The 16230-nt window shown below is 42.9% G+C and overlaps 1 protein-coding gene across 1 annotated transcript in view; it reads left to right on the forward strand.

Annotated features, from left to right (window-relative positions):
* Nucleotides 1-4053, forward strand: part of ALX4 (ALX homeobox 4) — a 77842-nt gene extending 73789 nt beyond the window's left edge. Inside the window, 1 exon segment of the mRNA XM_070734860.1 lies at nt 2631-4053. Coding sequence (XP_070590961.1) covers nt 2631-2954 — 324 coding nt within the window. The 3' untranslated portion in view covers nt 2955-4053.
* Nucleotides 4054-16230: the final 12177 nt, after the last annotated feature.

Below are 16230 nucleotides of genomic sequence, written 5' to 3' on the forward strand. Positions count from 1 at the left end.
GTCAAAGGCAACATAGTTCTAAGCTTTCTAAGCCTAGGATTTCAAGTCTGGTTGTGTTAGATATGATGGCCATAAATGCAAGGATTGGTCAAATATCTGGGGGGGTTTTACACCATCATAATTTTGGACAGTCATGAAATAAGCAGTCTGAAAGTGAGGACTATTTTACACAAGACCTTCCCAACCTAAGCCATTGACTGTTCCACATTTGGTCATTTACATATTTCTGAACAAGTGGAAAATCTCAACAACATCCCGTTTATTTTTGTATAGCAATGCTCTGTAGCACTTGTCCTGCTACCTATGGCAACTTTGTTGTGCATCCAAACTGCACACTTGCATCTGGGTACGTAGAGTGGTGTTTGCTTATCTGGTTGGTGATGTTGCAACCTAAACTACTATGAGGTTTGTTTAGTTAAGCCTCTTTATTAGGGCTACATTTCCTCACGACAGCAATAGGGCTGAGACTTATATACCTCTTCATACCATGTTTCCCCGAAAATAAGACACTGTCTTATATTAATTTTTGTTCCAAAAGTTGTGCTACGTCTTATATTTCTCAAATAAGACAAATTCACAGGCAGAAAAGCTAACACCCCCAAAGAAAGTGTACTGTACGGTACACTGATTACGGTATGGTACCTGTCAGTATGGCACACACACACACAAACGACGGCACTTATATGGTACAACAGTATACTCCTGCTATTGCAGCTTCCGGCCACCAGAGAAACTACAGTCTATGCACTGTAGTGGAGACTGTAATGGCGGTGAGACAGCAGCAGACTGTGTCTGCTGTACTGGACGGTACAAAGCGATAGAATGGGCCTGCAGGGGATGCCACATTATTACGGTACCGCTATGAACAGCTTTGAATGGTACCGTATGTTTTTACACCGTACCGTATGTAAACTTGACTATGCCTTATATTAGCAAATTCTGCAAAACCTCTGACATGCCTTACTTTCGGGGTACATCTTATTTTCGGAGAAACAGGGTAGTACTTTACTGCACACTCTGAGTGGTTTACAAATGTCAGCAAATTTCTCCTAACAACCTGGTTGCTCATTTTACCGACCTTGGAAGAATGGAAAGTTGAGTCCATCAGAATCAAACTCCAGGCTGTGGGCAGAGTCAGCCTGCAATACTGAACCATTTAACACATGTACTGTACTATCCTCCCTTTTCCTTTAACTTCAACCATCTCTTATACCTTCAGCAGTAAAAAAAAAAGATACCTTAAAAAAACTTCTATAATTCATCATCATCATCATCACGTCAGCCATTGCTGTCCACTACAGGATGAAGGCCTCTTCCACTTGTTTCCAACCTAGATTTATTTGTTTGTTTGTTTATTGGATTTATATGCCACCCCTCTCCAAGGACTCGGGGCAGCTTACAACATATCAAAGGCAATATACATATAAATATCTAAAATGCAATTAATTTAGCTAACTACTTTAAAACCCCAATAACATTTAAAAATCACTCATTCCCATTCGAACTGCAGACATACCTACACTCTTCAGCCAGGGGGCTAGAGTCTAATAGCCCCAAGCCTGGTGGCATAGATGAGTCTTTAGATTCTTATGGAAGGCGAGGAGGGTAGGTGCAGTATGAATCTCTGGGGGGAGCTGATTCCAGAGGGCTGGGGCCACACAGAAAAGGCCCTTCCTCTAGGTCCTAGACCAAGGTCCTAGGCCTACGCTCTCTACATGGGGCTACCTTTGAAAAGTGTTCGGAAACTTCAGGTCGTGCAAAATGCAGCTGCGAGAGCAATCATGGGCTTTCCCAAATATGCCAATGTTACACCAACACTCCGCAGTCTGCATTGGTTGCCGATCAGTTTCCGGTCACAATTTAAAGTGTTGGTTATGACCGATAAAGCCCTTCATGGCACCGGACCAGACTACCTCAGGGACCGTCTTCTGCTGTACAAATCCCAGCGACCAGTTAGGTCCCACAGAATGAGTCTTCTCCGGGTCCCGTCAACTAAACAATGTCGCTTGGCGGGGCCCAGGGGAAGAGCCTTCTCTGTGGCAGCCCCGACCCTCTGGAACCAACTCCCCCCAGAGATTAGAATTGCTCCCACCCTCCTTGCCTTTCACAAGCTTCTTAAAACCCACCTCTGCCGCCAGGCATGGGGGAATTGAGATACTCTTTCCCCCTAGGCCTTTACAATTTTATGCATGGTATGTCTGTATGTATGTTTGGTTTTACAATAGGGGTTTTTAACTGTTTATATTGGATTGTCATATGCTGTTTATTAATGTTGTTAGCCGCCCCGAGTCTACGGAGAGGGGCGGCATACAAATCCAATAAAATCAAAATCAAAGTGACATTGTCTAGTTGATGGGACCTGGAGAAGGCGGTCCCGCAAGTAATCTTGTCCGACACCATGTTCCAAGCTTCCTTTTGCCAATTGGGCTTGCTACACTTGCTTCTTTTATTAGATACAGGGTTAGTTTGGCTGAAAAAAAGAGGGAGAGATTACGGTAATGTCCACACCTTTAGAAAAGCCCTGCTTTTGAATGTTTGCAGTATGGAATGAGCCAGTATGAACTAATTTTCCTTTCCTTTTTTCTTTTTTTCCTTCCTTTCCTGCCTCCCTGCCCCCCCCCCCATCTCAGATACAGAATCCTTCCTGGATTGGCAACAACGGTGCCGCCTCCCCCGTGCCTGCCTGCGTAGTGCCCTGTGACTCGGTGCCTTCCTGCATGTCTCCCCATGCTCATCCCCACACCACCGGAGGAGTCTCTGAATTCCTGAGCGTCTCAGGTCCCGGCAACCACGTGGGGCAGACGCACATGGGCAGCCTCTTTGGCAGCGCCGGCATCGGCCCCAGCATCAACGGCTACGAGTTGAACGGCGAGCCGGACCGCAAGTCTTCCAGCATTGCAGCCCTGCGGATGAAAGCCAAGGAGCACAGTGCTGCCATATCGTGGGCAACATGACAGGGCTGCTGCTTTTGTCCTCGAGAAACGGTCAGCTCATGCAGGACAGATGACCCAAACCCTCCGCTCTTGGACTGGGGGCATTGTGCGCCCTCCTCAGAGGTCTGAATGCAGCACTTTTCGCTTCCTTAGGGAGAATGGCATGGTGCCGATTGCCGTATTTGGAGTGTTTTGAGCATGTAGGCCTTTCCCCTACCCCTACCCCCACTGCCTTCCCAGGGACAGGAATGTGGAAGTCAAGAATGGATATTTCTCCTGCATCAGACAAACTTGATTTTTTTTTTTTTGAGTTCCCCTTGTGCTATTCATCTTCTGATTGCCAGTTTGCCGTTGTTCTCGCTCTAGCTAGCATGAAAGCTGCCTCCCACCAAGGGCTTCCATCCTGTGATCGTTGGCCTTTTCCACATAAATATCGGGATGGGGGGATGAGGGAGGATTCCAAAGTGTGCCGTCTTTCTTTTTAAATAGTCCTGTGTTTTCCCAGGACATCCTCCCTCCCTTCTCCCCTCCCTCCCCTCACATTTCTGACTACAGAAAGTCTATTAAAGTGGAGGTTGGGGCGGGGATGAAATAACTACACAGGGTTCCTTGATTGGTAGCATTAGGAGCCTCCATCTGGAAGTTCATCTAATTTCTCTCCTTCTCTCCTCCCCCCCCCCTCGTCAAACAAACAAGAAAACAAAGGCCAACCCACAATTTCGGGCTAATTGCTCCCATGTGAGCTCTTTTGAAACCCTCGTATTTTAATGGAGCAGAAGGGGTTTATATATGTGATCTCTAGCACCAAGAGGCATGTGGTTGCTATCACTGTAGATGGCTGGTGCTAAAGTCTGAGGTGGCGGGGTGCATTTTGATTGGGGTACCCTATAGCAAAGTTGCCCTACAGCAGCAGGAAATTTGTACACACCTAATCTTCCACATGAATTGTGTGAGTTGCTGAGTTGCTTTATGTCATTTTTCTTTTATCCTGACATTTCCCTACCTTCAATCTCCTGCAATGCAATAATTTTTTAGCCAAGGGATGCAATAATGAAGGCCTGAGTCAACTGTGGGTTCAATGAAAGGTACACTATAAGAATATACTTCCTTTAAACAGAAATGGTGTGTGTGTGTGTGATGGCTCAGTGGTTAAAGACGTTGAACCTGTCAGCTAGAAAGCTGACAGCCTGGGTTCAGAGTGCCATACAATGGGGTGAGCTCCCATTGTGTGCCCCAATTCCTGCTCACCGAAAGGTTTGAAAGCATGCAAATGTGAGTAGATAAATAGGTACCATTTCGGTGGGGAAATAACAGCATTCAGTCACAGTGGATACTGGACCATAGAGGTGTCTTTAGACTATACTGGCTTTCTTGATCTAAGAAGCGGAGGTGAGCACCATTCCCTAGAGTCAGACACACCTGGACAGGGTAAAATCTTTACCTTTACCTTTAAGCATAAGTTACAAAAAGAGACATACATCTCCATAGAGCCCTTTTGCAATCATAACCCCATGAATTGATTCCGAGGACCCCTAAGCCAAGGACCCCTAAGCTAGTCTAAACCAAATCAACCTTTTTATATTCTACCTAATGTTGGAAACCCTCTGACTTTGGTACCCTGTCCCCATCCCACCAATGCATTTATTACAACATCAGTAAAACCAATTGTGGGGATTAAATTAATTAATGAATTGTCCATAATTTGAGGGTTGCCTAACCATTGCCTGATGTTTGGTTTCAATGATAAACAAAGCAGGGAGAAAATCTATAGGCAATAAAGGAAAATGTCTCCCTTAATTTCTCACATTGGCCTGCTCTTGCGATAAACTCTGTTCTGAAAGAAGACCAATTTGTAGGATTTGCCCTTCTAGACTGATATTTGACATACAAACTTTGGAATAGCAACTCTGATGGTTCCAAAGAAATTGCGTGCCCACTGCCATGAGCAATGCACCCGTTTCAAACACTGCCTTTCTGCTGTCGCTATCAGGTTGTTCTTTCTTCAACTCCAGTATCTCTCCAGTCAGTGGAGGTAATTCAAAGGCCTATCTTGAAGAAATAAAGTAAGAGAATTCCCCCACCACCACCTTAGATGGAAATTCTTTTTTTTTTCCCCAGCCCAAAGCGAAGTAGCAGACACAGGCCTGCCTCATGTTGTTCCCATTCATCAGGATAATCACATTTTCCCAATTTCCATATGTTTGCCCTCTTTAAAAAAGGATCAAAGAGGATTTAGGTCCAGCCAAGCAGAGATTCTGTTCAAAAAGCTGAAACGGTGCTTGGGTTTTGTGGTTTCTCCAACAGGCATTCGTATCCACCAGAGGAGGGGAACTTAATGCTTAAAACTGTCTGAACCGGCTTTTAAGGAGGGTTTGTTGGGTTAGTAACTACTGGGCTTTCCTTTTCCTGGCAAGTAGTTGCTTTGCAGGCTTTGCCATTCGGATAGCGTAGCTTTTAATGGGCTTCAGAGGAAAAGCAAGAGTTCCACCGTCCTTAGGGCCCTGAGCATAAACCCACCAAGGAGTCTGATTTGTGGATGGCCATGCTATCACGAATGGGCCCGGTGATAGGATGCTGGTTACGTGGTCTGGTGCGCAGTCCCGGTAGGAAATTCCGGGATGCACACCCAACTGCACATCCCTGATGCGTGCACATGCGCCCCTGTGTGAAATTTGGCTTCTGTCCATTCTGCACATGTGGGAATGCTCACACTAGCGAGATTTCGGCTATTTTTGCAGATTTTTTGCTTGTATTGAAATTCCCCGAAATGATAATAATAATTTATTAGATTTGTATGCTGCCTCTCTCCGAAGACTCGGGGCAGCTCACAACAATAAACAATGCAGTACAAATCCAATAATTAAAACCATAGTTAAAAACCCACTATCGTTAAAAACAGTCAACACTACCCACTCATAACCACACATCTCGCCCATGCACGCGTCCTCATGTGAGATTTCGCTTGCTGTGCATGCGCAGAAGCCAAATCTTGCGCTGATGTACGCGTACCTGCAACGGCTTCAAAGGGGGCACCGGTAGCGCCGAAGACAAGCAGCCTTTCACTGAATGGGCACCTATAAACCATCCTGGAAAGGGAAGCCTGCTGCTGGGGATGCATATAAAGAAACAGACATAACACACCAAGGACAAAAAAAAATCTATCAAATCTGAAGAGGGGCAAGAAAGAGAAAAATAATAATAATTTATTAGATTTGTATGCCGCCCCTCTCTGAAGACTCAGAGCAGCTCACAACAGCAAAACACAATGTACAAATCTAATGCTAAAAGCAGTTTAAAACCCTTCTTATAAAAATCACACAACCTAACGAACCATACATAAAAAACCATAGTAGCTAAGGGGTGTATCAATTTCCCCATGCCTGGCGACATAGGTGTTTTTTTAGGAGCTTTCGAAAGGCAAGGAGGGTGGGGGCAGTCCTAATCTCTGGGGGGAGTTGATCCAATAGGGTCAGGGCCACCACAGAGAAGGCTCTTCCCCGGGTCCCGCTAGCAGCATTGTTTAGTCAACGAGAATGCATTCCTTTTATAAGAATGGAGTAGAAAAAGCAACAGCATGCTTGAGGGTTAAGGAGTCATCTCTTCCTCCTCTCCCATGCATTGTTAATCCCAGAACATTTCTTAGGAGCCCCAGTATTTCTGACCAGCTGTGGGAATAAGACGCCAGAGTGAAAAGGCCTAAACTTTTATTCCTTTAGAGACTAGGTGCATTTTTCAATTCAAAGGCCACAGTTAAAAAAAAAATTTTTTTTCTTAAATGAAATTAGCCAATACTTTGAAATTCCGTTGGGAAGGCAAAAACATCGTTAGACTTGTTGCCCCGTGGGGGAAGTATGAAGAAAATGCAGGTTAATCAATAAGAGTGCTACAAGGGGTGGGTTCTGCTTACTTTCCTTACCGCTTTGCAACACGTTGGAAGTGTGTGTTTTGTGCATGCTGGCTTTGCACACATCCCTGCATCACAACACAGAAATGACCCTCCACAGTTAGGAGTGTGGGTAGTCCGAACCAGCAGCAACCCACCACTGGAGTGCTACCTTCAGAAAGCATTTAAGGTTCCCATAAAATGAAAGAGCAATGCTTTTATACATGTTGTGCTGGGTTTAAAGACAGTCTCAAAAAACCCCACCACCATTCTTTTCTTTTTTAAATTTGAAATCAAGATTGAACCATCCCAAGCAGTGATGTCATCACTTTCCATTACTGGAGATCAAATGAGCCATCCAATGATTTTTAAGGCTTTCCATGAGAATCAGACCCTGAACTCTCATGAAAGTGATGATGATAGGATTGCATAACAGGCATGATGTGAACCATGGTGGTGCAGTGGTTAGAGTGCAGTACTGCAAGTTGCTTCTGCTGTAGTTCACCAGTTCAAATCTCACTAGGCTCAAGGTTGACTCAGCCTTCCATCCTTCCGAGGTGGGTAAAATGAGGACCCAGATTGTTTTGGCTGATATGCTGACTCTGTAAACCGCTAAGAGACGGCTGTAAAACACTGTGAAGCGGTATATAAGTCTAAGTGCTGTGACCTATGCCTAGTCATGTTTTTATGTTCCTGAGCATGCATTCCTAGGAAAACACATTTGTGTGAATGCTCACTTCCAGGTATCTTTATTTTATAACAGCTAGGTTTGCCATCTTTGGGATGAAGGAGAGGATCACTTGAAACAGGGAGATGCTAACTCTGCTCAAATTTCTTTGTTTTCAGCTGGTAAAAAGGACTGGAATTAGAATCATGCTGCTACTTGAACTGTTTGTGCTAAGTCAGTAGCCTTAAAACTGCCATTACAGCTTTTCAAAGCTTTAAAGCAGGCATGAATAGTTTTGGCTAAGTTCTTTTATGATCTGTTCATCTCATATCAATGTTAGTTCCCAAGTAGCTTTGAATGCAAACCATACAAGTGTACATCAACAACATATACTTCAAAAGGTGTTTCAGGACCTGTGTGATGTTTGACCCATATGCATCAATTCCTTGAAAAACCCAATGATGGAATAGACCAGTGATAGACAGGTGACACGCGGAGCCATATCTACTGGAACATGAGCTGTTGTCCTAGCTCAGCTCCAACATGCGTGTGTTTGTCAGCCAGTCATTTTTGGCTCACAGAGAGACTCTGGGAGGACATTTTTGGCTTCCAGAGAGCCTCCAGGAGGATGGGGGAGGGTGTTTTACCCTCCAACGGCTCCAGGGAAGCCTTTGGAGGGTGAAACACAAGCCTATTGGACCCACCAGAAGTTGGGAAACAGGCCATTTCCGGCCTCCAGCGGGCCTCCCGGAGGTGGGGGAAGGTGTTTTTGCCCTCCCCAGGCATTGAATTATGGGTATGGGCACTCACGCATGCGCGATAGCACACACGCATGCTCTTTTGGCACCTGAGGAAAAAAAGGTTTGCAATCACTGGAATAGACCATTATATTAAGTCTCCACCTTCCTCTCATTAATAGACAAAATTACCTAGGACTCTTGGCCCTTCACTCCACAACACTGTCCAACAATGAATGAGGAACAAAGAAATGATTATAGATTTATGAGAACCATGGGAAGAGGGGGGGAATTTCCACATAGGAATACCTTGTGCACGAGTGCTCATGATATCAAGCATAGCATTTAACTGTATCATAACGTCAGTGAAAACCTTTTGTTGAAATGCCTCCTGAACAAGAGAACTCCATTTATGGCAACAGCACAAGGTGTGAGGTTGTACGGAATACTGATTGTGAGCCCCCGAGGCTTTCTGAATGCCCAACAGTAGTAGTTGGTTTTTAATTGTCAAACTATAGGCCAGGAGGTTGAGTAGAGGGAGCAATCAATTAGAAATTTCCTTGGGGATTGAGGAAAGATGGGACTATCTTACCTTCTATTCCATTGATAAATGCTAGTAAATGCAACAAAGCACAGTAGTGGCCCACCTAGCCAACCGTAAGACTTGTGGACTTCAACTTCCAGAATTCTCTAGTTGGCACGGCCTGGCTGGCTGGGAATTCTGGGAGTTGAAGTCCACAAGTCTTAAAAGTGGCCAAGATTGGATAACCCTGAGCTAAATGAAGCGGATGGGCCTTTTTGTTTTTGGGTTTGTTTGTTTTTTTGTTAACGGCATTTATGCAGCTGTCTTTTTTCCCTTTCTCCCATTTAATGATTTTTGCCCTGTCTCAAATCATACCCCAAGGTTTGCAAAATCGCAAAGCATTCTGAAAACAAAAAACAGTGAAAAAAGGTAGTTTCCTGGAAAGTGGTTTGAAAAAATAATCAACAAGACACAGCTGCTGAGAACTTTGTTTATTTTGCTGCTTTGACTGACACAGGGAAAAAAAGCAAACATTTGGAGGGTTTAAAATAAAAATCAGCCGAAATGGAAACCCAGATGAAAGCTTTTTCACTGCTTTCAGCTTTGTGGCTGGCATTTCAGGGAAGCCAAGCTGACTTTTTATCCTGCCCCAACTCTTACTAATAAATTGTGGACGATCCACTAGCCAGTCCTCCTTCCGCATACATATAGTGCTAGGACCTTTGTACTACTGATCTTGAAGGGCAGTTTTCAATGTGTAATAATATATCTGTTTTGGGGTGTGCAGTGACTGAAAAGGCAAATGGGAGGAAAAAACCAACAACCTCAGTCAATTGCATTGTAAAATATTGTAACCTTGTATAAGTGCAACTTTTTTTTTTCCTTTAGCTTTACGGCCTGAGGCAGAATATATGAAAATATACAGTCAAAAATGTTTGACAAAGCAATGGATTGAAAGGAAAGCCTACAGAATTGCAGTGTGAGGTTGTGCCATACAATTTTACTGCCTATACAGATATGTACTGCAAATCATTACATTGTAATATTAAAAAAAAGAACAGATTGCTTTGTACCTTGTCTTTGTTTCTTTCTCTTTTTTTCCTCCTTGAATTTTGGAGGAAAATAAATCGTTGAATGAATCCTCTTTTCCTGTCTTGGAGCAGAGGGTGGTAGAGTGAATTTTTTTTTTTTTTTTAGTGCTGCAAACAAAAATTAAACAGGCAAAAAATTGCTGGAAAAGAATGAACAAACATCCAGAGCGTGAGCAGAGTAGAGCAACGTAAATATTATTGCTGTTGTCATTCCTAGTTGCAATAAACTGTCTCTTCTCTGCTCCGAACTGAAATCTGTCTATTTTGTGCCTGACTCACGGCAAATGAAATGCGATCAGAGGGGGCCCTCCAAAAGCTCATGTTAATTGAAGTTGGCAAAAAATACTAACAGTGCCCTTTTGAACTGCTGACACAGAGCAGAATGGATTAAACAAGGCTAGATTAACAACAGGTGGCAGCTCCCAGCCCAACGGCCTCTAGAGAGTCTTAGCAACCAAGAAGCAATGATGAGAACATCCTAGGGGCAAAGTCTGAGCAGCCAATAAGTGACTGGAAACTAGATTGCTGGTAAATTAAGGGACGATCTGGCCACAAAATTATTATTTCCAAGTTGTGCCATGGGCTATGGAGGTGGCATTGCAATTCACAAATCAGTATTCCAAAATACAAGGGTCACCCAGAAAGCAATGCACCACATTTTTTTTCTCAGCCTACAGTAATGGTACGAATGCGAAACTTTAGATATACGTTATTTGAATTGTCAGGAGTACTTGTGCAAATTTTGCATTTCTTCAGACAGATAGCATAGCATTCCTGGCAGAGGAGTCTTCAGAGATGAGCCCTATCCTTTCCAGTGACCAGATGCCCTGAGCTGCCTTAGAATCCACATGGGGCCCCAATCTCATGTGCTGGCATAAGAAGGCATGGACTCTTGTGGGGTTCCAGGACCCAGTACATTTATTGATGGCGGTGATGTCCACCAATGGGGGGACTTATTGACCGAAAGCAGGATCCTGACCCTGGCTAGCGAGTTACTGTGTCCTGGCCACTGAAATGGAAGAAGAGACCATGGAAGGTCTCTGGAGTAAAAGTGAGCCCAAGGGGTGATGTGAATGGTACAGATTATCATGGCCAGGAAGGAGGACAATGGGCTCCGAGGAATCAAGGTTTGGTGCAGCACTTATTGGACTATGTTCAACAGGTTGTTGCATGCAGGGAATTAACGAGCACAATGGAAAGGGTGACACCCCCGTCAGGGGCCTATCTCTGCCTGTTTCCAGAGAAGCCCTGAGCCCAAGAACTCAGTCCCATTTGGGGCCCAAAAGGAGTGTCTGGGAAAGGGTGAAGGGGACCTTTACTGTGTCATGGGTCTGAATTACAATGTGGTCCAACACCTCCCCAAACAGCTGCCTGCCACTGGTAAGATGCTGATGCCAGGTAGAAGCGCGCATCAACCGGACGGCCACCTGGGGGCCTCTGCAATGCCATCTTTGTATTCCAAGCTTCAGATCTGAGTCCTTTGAGATCGGGCGGCATAGAAGTCAGATAAAATGAATAAATAAATCTTGATCCCCTGGACTTAGAAGCTCATAAGAGTCACCAGGCATTTGGGTAGAGATTTAAAGTGTGGGCATCGGGGTGTCCACAGGAGGAAGTTGGGGGAATTTGGCCACGGCTGGATCAATGGTGTGATAACGTTTATGTTGGTTGCTGGTACGGGGCCCAATGACGGAGAGACCCATTGCTGCTTACGGCCTCCACAACAGGGGGAGTGGCTGGAATTACCTCTATGTCAGAGATGGCCCCTTCAATAGTGGATTCCTGGCAGAGGAATCTTCAGAGATGACATAGGACTGGGACTGTTGCTTAGCTATGTTATTTATTTATTTATTTGTTTGTTTGTTTGTTTGTACTTACTTACACTTACTTACCTTAATTAAAAAGGATCCTAATGAATTGGGGCAGGAAAGCACTGTGGAGAAAGGAAGGTCAAGTGGCAACCCCTTGTCCTCCAACAGGTCAAGCTCCAGCTTTTCCACCCTGAGTTTGGGCTGGGAACCCAGCAACTATTGGTCATGGTTACAGTAATGAGGTTTAGGATAGACAGCCAAATCATTGCATTGGCCTACGCTGGAAATATTGCATGAATGTACTCATGAATATATCTAGATTGGAATGTCTAAGAATATCACATCTGATATTGCAGGGATCCTCTTCCCCACCTCCTAAGGGAGTGCTGCCTTTCACAAAGTCATCTTTGTCCATTTGTGTGAAGAGAAAGGTCTACCAATAAAAATGATTTTCTATGTAATTAATGAAATTAATCAAATTTTCGTAGCTTGCCTTGTTCCCTTCTTCCCAAAGATTTCTAAAATTAGAGTATCAGCCTGCAGATGCCACTAACATTTTCAACCGTATCTATACTACCCGATAAAAACTGTGTTTCACAGGCAATGAAAGAGTTAAACTTTCCTTTTTACTTCAAGCAAACTGACAATCAAGGCAAATGAGGATAAAGTCAAGGACACTCAGAGAGGAATTATTGGAACCAACTCCGGAAAATGAACCTGGCAAACAGGGGCCTCTCTCCATTCACTATCCTTTCTCAGAAATCCTGTGGGGATTTCTGCTGGGAATACCTATCAGAACTGCGCTGTGTTTCCTCCAGTGGATTATGCCTCAGCCACTCGCCATCACTGCTCCATTTCAGCTAATTGTCTCATATGTTGCTATGTGTTATCCTCTTAATGAGAAACACAACTTTCCTGCACAACCACCAACACAAGGACCTGGCAGGCCACAGAATCCTGAAGATCAGCAGATGCAGATGTGAAATTACACAGAGAAGGCATGTGATTCCAAACAGCATCAAACTCAAGTTAGCTTGAAAACAACCATACCCACTTCAATATATTAAAAAATTCTATAAAGAATGTCTAAAGACCTGGGCAAAAATTGGTTGCTATAAGAACCACCATCTTGGTTCAGATGTTTCCTGTAGTGTTGGGTGGCACTTAGTCTCAGATGCTTTTCATGTCATTCTTAGGCCTGATTCAAAAATTTAGCTATTGATAAGCAGAATATCTATATACTATTAAAATGCTTGACTTTTAACTGAGTGGAGCAGTGTATCATAGGGCAACAATTTTTGATCCCAGGCATCTAAAATGGGCTAATTTACAGAATATGTCCAAAATAGAATTGGACATATTTACAATATGGATTGGAATCCAGGATTGGATTTAGGATTATTTATTATTATTATTACTATTACTACTACTACTACTGTTGTTGTTATTATTATTATTATTATTATTATTATTATTATTATTATTATTATTATTATGTCAATACAACACAGCAAACAAGATCACTATGCTGGATTTCGTATTTCATCACCAGTCGGGATATTTCATCACCTAAGACTGCGTGATGTAGCGGCGAATTATGTTTGCCGATCCCAGTAAAGCGGCCTTTTGCAATTGACAGATGGAGATTTTGTCAAATAATAATAATAATAATTATTATTATTATTATTATTATTATTATTATTATTATTATTATTATTAATAGATTTATATTCCTCCCCTCTCTGAAGACTCGGGGCGGTTCACAGGATACAATATAAAATACAAAACAAATCTAATTAATTAAAAAACTATGTAAGCTAAAAACCCAGTATATTAAAATCAATCAAACTATTCAATCAAGCCTGGCGATATAAGTGAGTCTTGAGATTCTTGCAAAAGGCAATGAGTGTGAATCTCTGGGGGGAGTTGATTCGAAGGCCGGGCCCCCCAGAGAGAAGGCTCTTCCCCTAGGCCCCGTCAAATGACATTGTCTGGTTGACGGAACCTGGAGAAGGCCAACTCTGTGGGACCTAATCGGCCGCTGGGATTCATGAGGCAATGAAATTTGGGGAAGTTATGGTTGTTTCAGTGCTGCTAACTGTCATGTAATCTTCTTTTCAATGTTTCATGACAGTTTGCCAGCCAGTTTTACAGTCCCTTGCTCCTGCCTCCACCTACCTACTGAAAAAGAGGATGGTTGGAAGATTAATTTCCAATACTCCCTGTGATTTCTACAAGGAGACTCAGTGGGGAAATTGGGAAACCATTGCCCCTGTTCCCACTGCCTTTTTGCCCTTGGTCATTCTCTTTCTCTATTTATATCATAGGCCAGGGCTGGGCGATTAATTTTGCCATGGGGCCGCATGAGAAATTGGGATGGTTTTAGAGGGCCGGATTAATATAATTAACTCAGTTCTACCCAATTCTGTATATTATTGAGTAGAACTGAGTTAATTATACTATAATTATAAATTATAATTATATATTATATTATAATATATATATAATTATCTATTATAATTATATTATAATTATACATTAATTGCCCAGCCCTTCCTTCCTTGTTCCCTCCATTTCTCCTTCCTTCCAGACAGCAGGCGGGCCGCATCCAGCCCCTGGGCCGCACTTTGCCCAGGTCTTTCATAGGCCCATGATTACAAACCTATGGCCTGTGTGCCACAGGTGGCACCCGTAGCCATATTGGAGGGCACGCGAGGTGCTGCCCTTTGTCAGCTCCAGTGCACATGTGCGTGCTGGCCAGCTGTTTTACCTTCTTTTTGGCCATTTTCACTCTCCTCAGGCTTCAGGGAGATGGCGGAGGGGAAAAAAACCCAATGGCCAATCAGAAGTTCATTTCCAAACTTCCATTTGGCCCATTTGGCCATTTTTTTGCTGTCCACAGACTTCAGGAGTCTGTTGCGAAACCTATGTGCATGCGTGGAGGGCAGTATGTGTGGGAGTTGTGCATGTATGGGGGTTGTGCACATGAATGGGAGAAGGGTATAGGTGTGGGCATGCACACACAACCTTTTGGCACACAAACCAAAAAAGGTTCACCATCACTGTCATAGGCCATGATTTATGGCTTTGTGCCTACATTTATAGCATTCATCATACACACACACACAGCGAGGTTATTATATAATGTGATATGTACTGCAGGATAAAAACACATTAAGCAGTCTGTCTTGCTTATCATTCTGTAGTGAGAATTACAATGCTACAGTGAATTTAATAGTAATAGTTATAATCACTAAAGTGATTTCCTTTGAGGGAGAAATAACTCCTTTTTCCTCTTTCCCCATTGTTTTGTTGCTCAAATGTTTTTCTCTCCTTGGTGCTTTGGAAAATTATATGATCCTTATAATTTAACCAGTTTCAAACTAATAGTTTTCCAGCACTCAGATGCATTTTTTCCCAATAAGATGTGGCCAAGGGAACTGTTTGTAAAATATGGTATGTTCTATAACAGAATACATGTTTAAAAATTTATCTCTTGTACATAAGTATCTTATTTTATGAAATTTTCACAAATTTTAGTTCTCTAGCAAATGTGGAACTTTGAACCAAATTCAGATAAGTTTGTTAAATAGACTGGAAGAAACACTGATGTTTGTGTGTGTGAGAGAGACTGAAGGTAATAAAAGAAAAAGTAGCTAGAATTGATGACAAGTATACACACTTACAATAACTCAAGAAACCATTGATTCAGAAAACAATTCTGAAATTATATGCACTGGGTTATGAAGAATCAGAAACAATCAAACAACAAACTGATTAGGTCCCACTAATTTCAGTAGCCATAGTTCCTGGATTTTGAGAACTTCAAAAGAAAGTAAGTAAATTAAATATGATCACTTCATCACTGTGAGATTTGCAATCTTCTAATATTTCCAATCAGAGAAAGTAAAGTAATATTGTAGTACATTCCCTGAGACTGATTACTTTAGGCCCTGCTTTGCCCATCTTTTGCATTTTTAAAAGAGCAAAGTTACTTGTCTGTTGTAAGCACAGGGCCATGATTAATCACATCAGATAAGGACAATCTATCTAAACCCTCCACAGCAAATCAGCCAGCAGATCAGCACAGGATCAAAGTCGGAATCAATCAGTCTGCATTGACTTGGAACTTTGGGTTCAGGTTTCTGTTCAAGATCAAACATCCAGCCCATTAACAGGACCAGCACTCCATTTTGAGTCCAAGCTCTTTAGGAATGAAAGTCTACATGTGTGGAACCTAGCATACAGGAACGATTTTAGCAACCAGACCAGTTTTAATGAATATGGTACTAATTGATATAAAGCCCTATGCTAGCAGGGCCCCGGGGAAGAGCCTTCTCTGTGGTGGCTCTGACCCTTTGGAATCAACTGCTATCAGAGATCTGTACTATCTCCATCCTGCTGGTCTTTCAAAAGCCGTTAAGACCTGGCTTTTCCAGCAAGCCTGGAATTATAAATGACTAGATGTATGTACCTATTGTGTCTGCAGATTGCCATCTAGCAATCTAGCTCAGAATTACCTGGACTATTTGGGGAAAAATATGAGCAAGACAAAGTATCTGCTGGCATATTAGATTTTTGTTCC

This window comes from Erythrolamprus reginae, chromosome 1, assembly GCF_031021105.1.
Source record: "Erythrolamprus reginae isolate rEryReg1 chromosome 1, rEryReg1.hap1, whole genome shotgun sequence".
In the NCBI taxonomy this organism is placed as follows: Eukaryota; Metazoa; Chordata; class Lepidosauria; order Squamata; family Dipsadidae; genus Erythrolamprus; species Erythrolamprus reginae.